General features: G+C 44.3%; 1 protein-coding gene across 2 annotated transcripts in view; it reads right to left on the bottom strand.

Annotated features, from left to right (window-relative positions):
• TMTC4 (transmembrane O-mannosyltransferase targeting cadherins 4) overlaps positions 1 to 15500 on the bottom strand; it is a 61992-nt gene that overhangs the window by 35456 nt on the left and 11036 nt on the right. For both annotated transcript variants that reach the window (XM_080799759.1, XM_080799760.1), the window contains exons 4-5: positions 15049 to 15265; positions 10008 to 10095 (exon numbers count right to left, since the gene is read on the bottom strand). In XM_080799759.1, coding sequence (XP_080655885.1) covers positions 10008 to 10095; positions 15049 to 15265 — 305 coding nt within the window. The remainder of the gene's footprint in view (positions 1 to 10007; positions 10096 to 15048; positions 15266 to 15500) is intronic.

Here is a 15500-nt window from a genome sequence, read left to right as displayed (position 1 = left end):
AAAACCCGATGTCTTAAATCAGAATGAAAATGTGAGGACATGATACCCCTAGAGTAAGAGTTATCTTACTTCAGCTGCCTGAACTACGTAAAGACAGCAATACAGCAGACAGGGTTTAAGGGCTTGCAACAACCAGTCTTTCGGAATAGTTTAGAATTTAAAATGGTTGTTCTGGATATGTAACAGATTCATCCCTCTCTTAAAAAGTTTCTCTCCTGCCCAGCACAAATGAACTAGTTAAATTTCTCTTGTTCGTTTTAGCTTCCTTGAAACAAGTATTTTAAGTTATTTGTTTAAAAGAGAAATCGTGGGGCACCTGGGTGGCTCAGTCGGTCAAGCGTCTGCTTTTGGCTCAGGTCATGATCCCGGGGTCCTGGGATCCGGGTCCTGGGATGGAGCCTGCTTCTCCCCCTCCTTCCTGCTCGTGCTCCCTGTTGCTCTCTCTGTCTCAATCTCTCAAATAAGTAAATAAATGAAATCTTGGGGAAAAAAATGGTTTTGGCTGTTCTACCATGTTTATTGTGCAGAGAGAGGATCTGTGTCCAATCCAAAATACTAGGCTTTAAAAGAGATGTCAGTGTTGACAAGATATCTCATCATAAGAACACTTTTTGTTTGGGGCATTCAGAAATGAGAACCAGCGCACCATCAACTTTATCTGACTTTGTGTTCTTCTTTTTTGAGGAAAACGTATGGTTTTCCGGGGTGCTTGGGTGGCTCAGTCAGTTAAGGGCCTGCCTTCTGCTCAGGGCATGATACCACATTGGACTCCCTGCTCAACAAGGGAGCCTGCTTCTCCCTCTCCCTCTGCCACTGCACATGTGCTCTCTCTTTCGCTCACTCTGACTCTCAAATGAATAAATAAAATCTTAAAAAAAAAAAAAGGTATGGTTTCCCTTATAAGGACATTCACTTTTTTAAAAGAAGGATTCTGTTGCGAAAGATCTTGCATGGAGATATTCTAAGCACCATATCACCAAAAAAAAAAAAAAAAAAAAGCAGACAGAAATGTTATGTGAGTAGTTTTTTTCCATTTTCTGAAAAGGCAGGGATTCTAGAAGTTAGCACAGAATTCCTTGTTAATAAACTCTGGCAGTTAAAATTGTCCTGAGCTTTATAATACAGACAGTGAATCTATAAAGAAAGCTAATGAGGTTATCAAAAAGAAATGTATCCCTTGAAAGAGCTTTTTAACTAGTTAAAACCACGAATTTCAGAGTACTCAATGTTTTGTTCCCTTATAAAAAATATTAAAAACCTTTCTTGAACTACAAGTTTCTGTGTAGCGGATGCTAGACCTTTCTTTGAATCTATGTTCAGATCCAAAAAGAACAAAGACCAGGTCCCTTCAAACCTTAAGTTTAAACAATAAATAGCATTATTATTTGTGTCCAATAAATACCGGACTGAACTTCTACCACAGAGGAGCTCTGGTTCTCAGTGGAACACTTATAGACATATGGATTACATGAGCGACTGGCACTAGGAACCATCATGGCCGTGACAATGTGTTTGGCACATGTTTACCACTTGGCTTTTTGTAAAATCCACACTGACTAGACAGGGGAAAACAAAACATGAGTGACTATTTCTTAATATAGCTCAAAGTCCAATGAAAAAATATACACCTGAATGTCCATTAGTATCAAGCTCTCTGCTCTTTTGGACTGAAGGAAATTTAACAGAGATGAAAGAAATTAGTAGCATAAACAAAACTACCATATGATCCAGCAGTTCCAATTCTGGGTATTTATCCAATGGAAATGTACTCCCTATCTCGAAAAGATATGGCACCCTCATGTTCACTACATTATTCAAAACAGACAACACGTGAAATAAACTGTCCGTTGGCGAATGAATGGAATAAAGAAAAATTGTTTTATATACATATATATATACACACACAGACACACATTCTCTCTCTATAAAATACTATATGTTACATATATATGCTATAAAATATGCAGCATATATACTATGTAATATTGTGGCATATTACTATATACTATATATGTATATACACATGATATACTATATAACATGGTATATTACTATGTACCATGTAATACCATCATATAGCATATTACACTACAGTATATAATACCACAGTATAGTATTATACTATAAGATATAGAGTATAAATCACTGTACTATGAAATATATAGTATATACATATAAAATATATACTGTGTGTACATATAGGTATATATGCACAGAATAAACAGAATGGAATATTACTCAGATATAAAAAAGAAGGAAATCCTTCCATTTGCAACATGTTTGGACCCTGAAGGCATTCTGCTAAGTTAAGTAAGTCAGATAGAGAAAAACAAATACTGCGAGATCTGACTTAGATGTAGAATTAAAAACCAAACTCATAGATAGAACAGACTGGTGTTTGCCAGAGGAGGGTGAAGGTGGGCAGCTAAAAGGTAAAAATTCCAAAAAGTTACAAATCCTGGGGATGAAATGCGCAGCATGGTACCCAGAGGTAACAACACTGTTGCATATTTGAAAGTTGCTAAGAGAGTTGATCTTAAAAGTTCTCATCACAAGAAATGTGTTAACTATATATGGTGATGGATGCCAACTACATTTATTGTGATCATTTCGCAATATCTGCAAACACTGAATCACTATTTTGTATACACAAAACCAATAAAATGTGAGATGTCCATTATATCTCAATTAAAGAAAAGAAAAAAATGCACCTTCCAAGAGAAACAGAAAAAAAAATTAACAGTACAAAGGCCACAGCCATCAATTCTGCATAAATGCGCTATGACAAGGAGGGAGTACTTACTGAGTGCCCGCTGCAAGGTGAGTACAGGAAGGAAAAAGTTAACAAGGAAGTATGGAAAACCAGAACATTCTGCTTCTTGAGCATTGTGAATACTGACAGCTTTATTTTAATCAACGTATACTAGACTGTAAGCCCTTTGAGGCCCAGACTGTTCCTTTCTAGTTTTTGTATGCCCAACTCAGGACACAGGAGCTGGTAGAAAGGACACCCTCAATGTTTGGTTAATTACTGGTGAAAGAATGAATGACCAAAACTGATGTTAGCTTGGAACAGAATCAGAAGAAGTGTTATCATGGATGCCCTACAGAAATACTTTACATTTAGGACTCTGCCTGTTTCTTCCCTGCGATGTTATTATTAGTGTATGAAAATATGCTCCTCTTTAAAAAGACTCTTAGCCACCGTAGGCATGAAGTTGAACCTTAACATGATGTGTAAGGATTATTCCAGAGAGTTGTTCTCCACAAACAAGAAGTACTTTCTATTCTATTATGTTTAATGAGCAGTATGGAAAATCTGAAACGCAGAAAAGTGGCTGAAACCATACTGTTGTCTTGGTCAACAGAGACTAGGAAAGGCTCTAGCAGACCCCATGGGCACCAGTCCTGGTGGCGGGGGGTAGTGTGGATAATGAAGCAAATGGGCATCTGGGAGACAGGAGGGGAAGGGAGACTGGCAGAGCAAAGGGGACTGTCTGATATGAGCAGAACATGGGGTGGGGTGGGGGGGATGGGGGGTGCCATCCAGTCACCGTGTCCTGTCCTGTCCTGCTCTGCCTGCTCCCCAGTCCAGCAGGTGGGGCTCAGGGCACAGAGCCACGTGGGGAGAAGGGAATCACAGAACTGCTGTCTGTTTCAGATGCGGGGCTTCCCCCAAGCAAGCTAATAACTCAGTGTAAGCTTCTTTTTCAAATCCGTGTTGCTCGGTACCTCCAGACCTGCAAGGAACTTGGGAGGCAGAATTCAATCCTGCCCTCCATACTCTGTGGTGTGAAAACAATACGTGGGAACTGGAAAGAGCAGTGGAAACCAACTCAGAATGATGGAGAGTGCTGACTGAGGGGTGGGTGTTTTCAACCACCTTCTTTAAACTCACAAGGAAAAAAATGATCATGATCTGTAACTCAAAGCCTACCTGGGCAGGTGATGCAGAGGACAGAGAGGACACAAAAGACCAATAACTCTCAGGGTTGAGACCCCGAGGCTGGATGCTTGGAGAGGGGCAACCTCCTAGCTTTACATTTTCTGATGACTGAGTAAGCTGACAGGGACTGTAAAACACCATTCCAGTCTGGAATCAGGGCCACAGGCTTCATTTTAATCTATTCTTTCCTTTTCCTGAAGGGGGGTTCAAGTGAACCGGGAAACAGATCCCGGGAAGGTGTGTGTGTTGGGGGCTGCTGTAGGCAAGAGGTCAGCACTTCTTTGAAGACCTCCTAATTGGTCCATTTGTCTTCTGTTCTAAGTAACTTCAACCTAATGAAAATCTATTCATATTAAAAGGCTCTCCGCGGAAGCCACATCTGCTACTGCTAGCTGTGTGCAAACATTAAATATTTCCCGGTTAACTTTCTCGAAAACATTTACACACATCACATTAAAGGCCCAACAATCTCCTTCCAGTTTTAAAGCAAACATATAAATGTCAAAAGAATGCTACCAGACCGAAGAAGAAAGGTCACCTTGCTACTACAGTTAACATAGTTCCATTAGGACGGGAATATACTGCACCAGTTTCTCAAGCATCAATGTATTCGTTGAAACGCCATCGCATATTAGAGCACTTTTACCTTCGGTATTAGCTCCCAAAGGCTTTATTAAAAAATGTATCTTCTGTAAAGATGGCTCTTGGAAATAATTTTGTAATTTACAAAGGAATTCAAAACGGATGCATATATCAAAATATGTACATTGTGAAACAAAAAGGTCAGTACTAGGCATGTCTGGGGGGCTCAGTTGATTAAGCATCTGCCTTCAGCTCAGGTCAAGATCCTGGGGTTCTGGATTCGAGCTCCGCATGGGGCTCTCTGCTCAGTGGGGAGCCTGCTTCTTACTCTCCCTGGATCCCTCTCCGTGAGCGCTTGTGCTCACGCTCTCTCTCTCTCAAACATACCGCTTAAAAAAAAAAAAAGGGTCAATGCTAAAGGAACCAAGAAAAGACTGTACGATATCTTTAGTTTTACTCCATTCTGCAAGAATAGTCCACATTAAAGGAGGCTAATAACTGTATCCATTCACTTGACAGAAGAACTTTTAGTCTCCTGATAGTTTTTCATTATTTCACCAAAGTAATCTTTAGAAGTAGTGAGAAGTTTTATTCTATCTCCTAAATTATATGTCCCGCATGTTAAATCTATCAACATTGAGGATTTTCTTCAAAAAACACTTCTGATGTCTTTGACATGCATTCAGGACAAGGAATAGATTCTTTAAGGGAGGGATGTGTTAAAATTAATAAAATGATTCTTCAAGAAACTTCAGAGTTGTCTTGGGGAAAGGCCAATGGATTTAATTTCTAATTTTCTTTCAGAAAAATACAACTGATAAATTATTATCCTCTGTAATTGCAAATTCAGATCTGCCCATTGAAGAACATGAAGTAGCACCATCTGTAATGAGCAAAAGAGTGATTAGTAGGGGCGCCTGAGTGGCTCTGTGGGTTAATCACCTGCCTTCGGCTCAGGTCATGATCCAGGGTCCTGGGACTGTGTTCCACATCGGCGGGGCTGGGAGTTGTCCCTGCTTAGCGGGGAACCTGATTTTCTCTCTCCCCCTTCCTGCTGCTCTTTCTCTTTCTCTCTCAAATAAATAAAATAAAAAAATAAACCAAAACAACAGTGAGTAATGGACACCCCTACCCCTACTCGCACTCCCACTCAGATCCAGTCTCATGGAAGAGCCACATGATGGTGCCGAATGTGCTATGAGGCTAGGGCAGGTGTACTCCTCCATCCCCCCTCCTCCCCCACCAGATCCCTGGGGCCATGTGTCCTCAGGAATTTTATGATCATGACAGGTAGGGGGGGTCTCAACCCAGGAAGAGGTGGACATGCCTTCTTGCTAAGTTAGCTTTCAGTCTCCAGGAAGAAAAGTCACTACCAATATTCTCTGTCCTGGAAGCTGTTCTATTGAGCTGTCCCCAACCTCTCTGCTGTATCAGAAACACAGGGAGTCAGAAGGAAATTGATGGTTTCATCTCAGTATGATAAAATAATGGTAACAAAAGGGGGTGCAGAGTGTGGCTGGGTGTGACCAACTTCTGAGGGAGTCTGGTACAGTCTGGGGCCACTGGGGTCACCCTTGGTATGTGTCTTAGCAGAGCTGTTGGTTTGAGAGCACAGGTGCTCTGAGACAATCTGCCCCATGTCCAGCCTGTATAGGATGGGAGGGAGGGGGCACCGTGAATGAAAAACCTCATAGGCCCTCCCCAGTCCACCCCCGGAAACTATGGAGAGTTTCTAGATGGATGTTCAAGGTAGATAACTATAAATACCTAGAACATCCAAACAACACAGCCTGTGCTAGAAGAGTTTACAACCTTGCCTAAATCTTTTCGTAGAAAAAAACTAAGGGTTAAAAAGAAGCCTATTGGGTACACCAATGTTCAAAGCAGCATTATTCACAGTAGCCAAAAGATAGAAACAACCCAGATGCACCGACAGATAAACAGAAAAATGAGATGCGGTAGTGGAATTATTCAGCCTTGACAGAAATTCTGACACACGCTACGGCATAGAGAACCTTGAGGCTGTTACGCTCGGTGAAATAAACCAGACACAAAAGGACAACTACTGTATGATTCCACTTAAATGAGGTACCTAGAACAATTACATTCTGGACAGAAAGCAGACTGGTGGTCGCCAGGGGCTAGGGGAAGGGGGATGGGGAGTCACTGTTTAATGGGTACAGAGTTTCAGTTTTTCAAGATGAAAAAGTTCTGGACATGGACAGTGGTAACGGTTACAGAACAAGGGGAATGTATTTAGTGTGCTCAACTGGTACACTGAAAAATGGTTAAAATGGGCACTTTTATGTTCAGTATATTTTACCACAATAAAAATAAGGGGGAAACGTCGCTATAGTGACTTTTATGTCCCCTAACTTAGCTTAAATAATTATTGACTTCTGGCAAGTCTGGCAACATGCTTCCTGCCCCCTCTCAGGTTACTGTGAAGCAAATCCCAGACATTATTCCATTTCATCTATAAATACTTCAGCCTGTGTCTCTAAGAGAAAAGGATTGTTTTTAAAATACACCTGTGATGACATTATCATGCCTAATATTTTAACAATTTGTTAACAGAATTGAATGCGTCTCCTGGTTTGTTTATTTATTTAAGAGAGAGAGAGAGAGAGAGCAAGTGCATGTGGGGGGAGTAGAGGGGGGGAGAGGGAGAGAGATTCCCAAGCTGACTCCCGCTGAGCATAGAGCCCGACACGGGGCTCTATCTCACGACCTTGAGATCATGACCCGAGATGAAATCAAGAGTCGGATGCCCAACCGACCGAGCCACACAGGTGCCCCCCTCCCGGTTATTTGTAAAGATGGTTTTGAAAAGCTTTGCCTCATTGGACCAATGAGTACAGGGAAGGAGAACAGCCCAAGGCAGTTGGCCTTGGCTTTGAAATGAGTTAGAATCCAGTGAGTTAGACCCCAGTGTGAACCCAGTTCTGCTATAAACAACTATGTGAGCCCCCAAAAGTTACTGCAACTGTGAGTCCTACATCTGGAAAATGGGAAAGTAACTCCACCTACTTTAGAGATTGTTCCATAATTAAATGAGAAACTATAAATACACCTGCGTACCCATGTGCCAGTAGATGGTCAAGAAATGGCAGCTATTACATTAACAGCGAAGTCTTCTACGTTCCTAAGTAAAAACTGCTGGAAACCCCGATTAGTCAATCCAGAAAAAAGTTCTGGAACCCCTCAGACGGTGACAGCTACCCTGGGAATCACCTGTCTCGGAGCCTTGCAAACCTTGCATAGGACGCGGCAGGAAGCGACTCAGGCTTTAAGGCAGCGGGCCCACGTGGGCACATGAACGCTGCGAAACTCCGCCCCGGCAGGGCCAAGAGGCCCAGACAACGTGGAAAGCCATGGGTGTGCCTGGTTCAACAACACTTTATGGACAGACCCCGGAATCTGAACTTCATGTAAGTTTTTGTATGTCACAAAATGTTATTACCGTTTTTTTATTTCCCCACCATTTAAAAGTGTAGAAAATCAGACAGCTGAGGACGGGTCAAGCGCAGGCCGGGGAAACACTGGAATGTGCGGAACCCCCATGCCCGGCGGCCGGCGCCCCATCCCGGGGGGCTCCCGCCCTGCCCACCCCCGCCTGCAATCCTGCCGGTCCTCCGCGCCCCTGTGCAACTCCCCCAGCGGCTCCCCTTCTGGCGCCACAACCGGGGTACCCAGAATGCCAGCCCCGCGGTCCTCGCCCCGCACCTGCTCCCGGCCTGCCTCCTGTGCATCCCTCGGCACACGGCATAGGAGGACCGGGAATGGTGACGGACAAGAAGATGCGGAGGAAAATGAAGCAAGCTCACAAAAAGACGCACAAGCGCCCCGAGAATGGCGAGCGTCCACCCCTGCCCCCTCCTGCTCTTCCGGCACAGGCTCCGGAGCCCGGACCCTTCCCTCAAGGCTCTCCAGGTCCGGTCTCCCATCAGACTTCAGGTGTCACCTCGTGCCGGCGAAAATGAGACCCTGTGTCCCTCCTCTGTCCAGTCCGAGCCTTCCACCGGAGGCCGTTCAGCCCTAACTGGCTAGGAAAAACGAGAAAAGAATGACCACGGGCTAGCCAAGACTGTCTTCTCACCCCTGGGACAGAACTTTTAGCGGATGAGTTTAGTAGGAGACTCATTTCTTGAGGATGGGGAAACCTTTGAGCTAAATGCTGAAGATGAATTTAAGATCTATAAAATGTGATTTTTTTTTCGACTTTCTTTTGTAATACTCAGGGTTGCGAGGTATTGTGGAAATTGAATTATGGGAGAAAAAGAAACGGCCCCATTTTTTCTAATGGTGAAAAAACATGTAAAAATCATTATTAAAATTTGCTGCAGTGGCCATTAAGTTAGGTAGTAATGGCTCAATGCGGATTTGGAAAAAACAACTCATTCGTAGCTTGCAGGCCACATGCGAAGGGGTGGCGGGTTGGACTTGGCCCCGGGGTCCCTGTGTTTACTAACCCTGAGATTTCCACTTCATCAGTGCCAGGACACAGAATTCGGAATGAGCGTTCTGCTCTGCAGTATCAATGAGAGATTATTTATGGAAGAAACCGAAGTACATATATTAGTATATGACAATTCTCTGAAAGGCCTGGCAGCCTAGAGCACACCTGAGCTTTGAGAAACTCTGGAAAAGCCTCAAGCAGGCCAAGGCCCACGCACTCCTGTTTAAAAGGCTCCACTCCAACGTTCCAGAAGAAGTCATCCCACTTGCCTCTCCCCGCAAACAGCGATCACTGACTGCGAGGTGCGAGGAGAGCTCTGCAGTCCACATGCCTCTGACTTCCTCAGACAACAGAAACTGAATGGAGAACTTCTGCTGGAGCTCGCAGGCATGACAGGTACATACGCTGAATTCCTCGCATCCAGTGTCTACGATAAAGCGACTAGGAAGGTCTGACTTGACTTGGGGCTGACGGGAATCCATGCACCGAGCACAGTCATACGGGGATTCTGCTGCATCGCAGTCAACGCACCTGCTGGGCCGCTCCAGGCCATTCCTCCACACCCCCCGCCCCGACACACACACTCAATGAGCCGTTGGAACTCCAGCAACGAGGACTTTCTTTGTACGTATTAATACCGCGCCAATGACAAAACCAAGAATTTCATAATCCAGGTCCACACCCATCGCTGTTTGTTCACTTTAGACTTTTTTCTATTTCCCTCACGGAGAGGTTTTAATAAAGAATAAACAAAAGTGTTTCTCCCCCTGCAATTTTGCTGCAAATATAATGACAAAAATCGATCACAGCTGCTTTAGGAAACAGCAGAAACTCTTGGTCTCACCACGCTAGAAGGCTCCCGTGTGAATGCTAATGTATGAACTTTGTATTATTAAAAACGCAACGGAGTAAACACTTATCTGAAGAGAGACCTTTTGGCCCACATTCTCTTAAAATGATAAAATTATATGCATGGATAATTTCCCATCTCAAAATTAAGAAGGTAAACATCATGCTTACTTTCTCTAAACGCTTTACAGTAGCCAAGGAAAGATAACAGGAAGAACAGGGCCCCCAGGAGGTCTGCACGGCCGACGACACCAGCAACCTTGAAAAAAGGAGAAGAAAAAAAGATTTACATTAAAAAAAAATTTTTTTTTAAATCCTAAACTTAGGAAACATAACAAATTTCTTAGAAACGAAAGGCAAAAACCATATTAGATTCTGCCATCTATTAAAATAACTGTGCAATAGTCCTGTGGTCTTATCTTCCAATCGGTTTTTCTTTCCCCTCTTTGGACTAAGACTTGGGTTAGCTGCTTCCAAGAAAGTGGGATGGACGTGATTGTACTGCTGCCTGTTCTGGGAGCAGGAGCCCCACCACAGCACCCTGCACCCTAGAGCCCAGACACTGGTGCTGATGTCCCCCAAGTGGATTTTCAACAGAAAATGCTAGCAGCTTGAAGGGCAGAATATTGAGCAAAGAAAATGTGACTGGAAACTTGCAGGAAAGGTGGGAAAGAAATGTGAAAAGTCACCAGGCAAAGAGAAAAAGGTACAGGGACAACCATGCAGAGCCACCCCTGCCACCGTTGCTCCTTTCAAGACCAAAACCGACTCGTGGGGGGATTAACCTGGAAAGCAGAACGCTTCACACATGACTGAGAAGGAAGACGAAGACAGAATAATATGTCTCCCATTTCTTTCTGCCACAACTTCTTTACCTTAGTGATAACTTTTTTACCTTAGTGATAACAAAGCAATGTAAAATCTGTGTCTCACGTCACATCTGGTAACTGTTCTCCAAACATCTCCTGGCAGAGAAAGACCGAGAATCCCATTCAGGAGCGTGGGTCTGGCCTACGTGGCACGCTTTGGTAACCAGCACTTGGATGTGACACGTGCCACGTCCCACGTTCTTGGGATTCTGTAGGTATTACTCTAATGCCGGTAAGTTTATCTTTTCTTTCTTTCTTTTTTTTTTTTTTTAAGATTTTTTATTTATTTAACAGAGAGAGAGATCACAAGTAGGCAGAGAGGCAGGCAGAGGTGGGGTGGGAAGTAGGTTCCCTGCTGAGCAGAGAGCCCGATGCGGGGCTCGATCCCAGGACCCCGAGATCATGACCTGAGCTGAAAGCAGAGGCTTAACCCACTGAGCCACCCAGGTGCCCCAAGTTGATCTTTTCTTAAAGGACATGAAATGTGGGACAGAATAAAGACTAAGCTATAATGGATGTAACAGAATAATATAATTCACATGAAAATTACTATATTTATATTCGATTCGCAACTGTTGTAGACAAGCAGTGGCTAAAGAGAATGCCTTTGAGCAATGATTTCCCACTACCCTGGCTAGCTGTAAAACGCTGGAGGTGAATCCATTCTGATCTCTCATTTCTGACAGCAGTGTGTGTGGCCATGCAAGGTGTCCCATGATCGTTAAGATTGAAGGAGCTGATGAATCCAGCCTGTGAATGCCACCCACGGAACCCCTAAGGAGGCCCGCGTTTCCCTCTTTGATACCAAATCCAGGCAACCCAAAATCCCACCAATACTCTGAGGAAAAGGAAAACCTACGGTGGCACTGGTGTCCTTGGGGTCTCCATTCTGATGGCCACAAAGGGCCAGGCAACCCTCTCCCTTAGCTCTCCTCCTTTCCCTAATACCTAGGCTTATAGGCCTACAAATACCCCAGAGTGATGTGGGGTGGCATACTTGAAAATGAGAGACATGTCAGTTGAAAACAAAAAACACTAATTATAATTATTTCATCACCCACTGGGGACCTGACCAACGCACCATGGTTTGCCTGGGACTGTCCCAGTTTTAAAGCGGCAAGTCCCATATCCCAGGACCCCCTTAATAACGGGCAGAATCGGGGGCTGGACATCCTAGAAGACTGGGAAATTCAGGTTCTTATATGCAGTGGACAAAAACATTCTCAATGCTAATATCAAGAAGGTATAAAGGCACAAAACACATGAATTTAGTACAAAGAAATGTATATTACTAAAACCTGGAGGGGCCCCCGCTGCCACTGCTCTCCCTTAGTAAACGTAAAGAGAAGCACAATAACCATCCAACCCCCGTCCCCATACTAGACCACCGTTTAGTTTGGGGGCGGCAGGGAGGGCCCTGGTCCAGAGTCCACAGCCCAGGGCTACTCCCCCAGCACGGGGCTGGGGGCTTCAAAGGGCTCTCCTTCCACCTAACTCCTTGGGTCCTGCTTTTTGCTTATTTCTAAAGCTGGGTTCAATGTAGAATGGGGCCTTACAGGGGGGTGAGATAGGAGGAAACTGAACACTCCCTATTTGCCAGAACAATGAATGATGAACGTGCAAATTACTTGTTTTAAGAATGCTAACCTAGGGGGCGCCTGGGTGGCTCAGTGGGTTAAAGCCTCTGCCTTCGGCTCAGGTCATGATCTCAGGGTCCTGGGATTGAGCCCCACATCAGGCTGTCTGCTCAGCAGAGAGCCTGCTTCCTCCTCTCTCTCTGCCTGCGTCTCTGCCTACTTGTGATCTCTCTCTCTGTCAAATAAATAAATAAAATCTAAAAAAAAAAAAAGAATGCTAACTTGGGGGTACTTGGGTGGCTCAATCAGTTAAGCTCTGACCTCTGCTCAGGTCATGATTTCAGGGTCCTAGGACTGAGCCCTGCGTTGGGCTCCCCGCTCAGAGGGGAGTCTGCTTCTCCCTCTCCCCCTGCTCGTGCGCTTGCTTTCTCTCAAATAAATAATTAAAATCTCAAAAAAAAGGATGCTAATTTTTAATCACCCATAATTTTTTCTTATAATTTGAGTTTCAATGACTGATGGAATGGAGGGTACATGAGGTGAAGAGATTTTTCTCAAGTATTCCCTTCTCTCCTATAGCTAGACTTTCCTTAGCTTCTTTTTAAATATTTCGAATGTAGAATTTTAGGGTGAATATGTTCCCAGATTGCATTAACTGGGGCATGGGTGTGTGTGCACACATCTAGTTATACTTGCTGGCATTTCAAACTTTTCTAGAAACTAACTTCTCAACATTTAAATCCATCAGAAAGGATGAATACCCAATTTTTGTATCAACATGGATGGGACTGGAGGAGATTATGCTGAGTGAAATAAGTCAAGCAGAGAGAGTCAATTATCATATGGTTTCGCTTACTTGTGGAGCATAAGGAATAACACAGAGGACATGGGAAGATGGAGAGGAGAAGTGAGTTGGGGGAAATTGGAGGGGGAGACGAACCATGAGAGACTGTGGACTCTGAGAAACAAGCTGAGCCGTTTGGAGGGGAGGAGGGGTGGGGGGTGGGTGACCCTGATGGTGGGTATTATGGAGGGCAGGTATTGCATGGAGCACTGGGTGTGGTGCATAAACAATGAATTTTGGAACACTAAAAAAAAAAAAAAAAAAAAAAAAAAAATTAAATTAAATTAAAAAAAATCCAAAACAATAAAACTGACTTAAAAATCAAATCAAATCAAATCAGAATCTTAGAAAAATTTCTTTGGTTAATAATTCATTCAACTATTTAATTTTGCTTTAAGATCACACTAAATTAGATGAGGACCAAAACTGTAAGTCAGTACTTTTGCCAGAAATTCCCTTCTTTCTTTCTTTTTTTTTTTTTAAAGATTATTTATTTATTTATTCAACAGACAGAGATTACAAGCAGGCAGAGAGGCAGGCAGAGAGAGATGGGAAGGGAAGCAGGCTCCCTGCTGAGCAGAGAGCCGCTGGATCCCAGGACCCTGAGATCATGACCTGAGCCGAAGGCAGAGGCTTTAACCCACTGAGCCACCCAGGCACCCCCAGAAATTCCCTTATTTCTAATCGTGTGCACTATTTCTGGGTCCCAACAAATACTTAAGCCATAAGGAGGACTCATGTGGAAACAAATTCTAATTTGGTCACAGTCATATATAAATAGTCTACAATCAATCTTTTATAGCAGTTTCCAGATTGTCAGTCCTCTGAATTTACTAAAGTAAAACATGAGAATTTTTTTTTAAAAGGTCTCAAGTGAGAAGATTCTAGGAGAAGGTTGTGATAACAACTCTGTACAATCCCCTTAATACCGAAGAACAGAGTTTAATAAAAGCAGACGCTAAAGGCAGGAATTCTGTTCAATATTTTGAAATTCACATCAAGATGCTCAATACATTTGGTTAAATGGGGGGATTTAAATACACGTGAAATGCAGAAATCTGTGGCAGAGAAGTAATAAGAAATATGTAGTATTTTACACTGGGTACCTCATGCTCACAGAATGAATGGCTAAAATCGAATCTTTTACTTAGCAAACATGCAGACTTTCATTTTCAAAGGGATCCATGGTAGCAGGCCTTGGGTGGTTCTTGAAATGCCCACACATCTAGTGCAATCCCAGTACAATGTGTACCAAATACATTCAGCGGCAGCTCCGTGGAATAAAGATGTGGCCCGCAGGACAGCAGGTTAGGAGCCTGTGCCCCATCACCTGGGCCACCTGGGCCTCCTGGGCCAAATCTTCCAAGGGGAGGAGAGGAATGCAGGCAGCAAAGAAGAGGGGAAGGAAGGTGGGAGCACTCCTGACCAACCCCCAGCACGGGGTGGGACCCACACCTTCCCAGCGCAACTCAAAGTGTGCGGGCCTCTCCTCGGTGTGAGATTGTCAGTTCTACCCCAGGATGGCTCATGTGAAGGTAGGGAAATTATGTCCGACACTTTGCTGAAGACAAGTTCCTTGCTTCTGGCCTTTAGACCCCCCAAACCGGGCAATAGTCTCCATTTACGCTTTCCAGTGTGGTCATATAAGGGAGATGGGAAGCATCACCAGAGATTACCTTAGATGGTGATGACGAAGTCCTCAACTCCCCCCGACCCTTGGGACTCGGCATTTTTCATGAGAGAGACCTGTTGGGTCCGCAAATAATCATTTCAAGTGTGGGGCAGGGTGTAGCCCCGTATCCTTTCTACTGCAATGAGACTCTTCAAGGGAAGCCTGTTTGAGGGAATGAGCCAACATATGACAGGCTCCTTGCCCTCACCCAAGGACAGACACCCCAGTCGGACGGATGGACACGACTTACACACTCCGTGTGCACCGGATGCGTGGCGAATAGCAGAGCGGCCAGCAGGGACGACCTGGGGGCCAGGTTCAACCGCCGGCCTTTACTGGTGTACTGCAGGCCGCCGAGCAGCACGGAGAAGACGTCCAGCATGAGGACGGAGATGCCCCCGTGCAGGAGGATGTTGGTCACGTGGAAACTCATGGGGTGGAAGCCTCCAGACAGATAGTAGTTGATCCTGTAAGTGAAGGGGGTTCACACCAGATGCAGGGAAGCGTGCCAGAGAAAACACAACCCCCCCCCCCCAAGAAGAAGGCTGGTGAGTAACAGTGTTCCAGGGGGAAGAGGAAGTTTGTCGAAAGCAAGATCAAAAATGCCTATTGACGAGGAAGGTTGAAGAAAGGTGAGAGCATAGTTAACTGCAGGGGGAAAAGTGGAGGCCGAGAGTATCTCAGAGGAGCAGGAGACAACAT

This window comes from Martes martes, assembly GCF_963455335.1.
Source record: "Martes martes genome assembly, chromosome: 3".
NCBI classification, from domain to species: Eukaryota; Metazoa; Chordata; class Mammalia; order Carnivora; family Mustelidae; genus Martes; species Martes martes.
The sequence above is the reverse complement of the archived record's forward strand: the minus strand, read 5'-3'. Positions and strand labels throughout refer to the sequence as shown.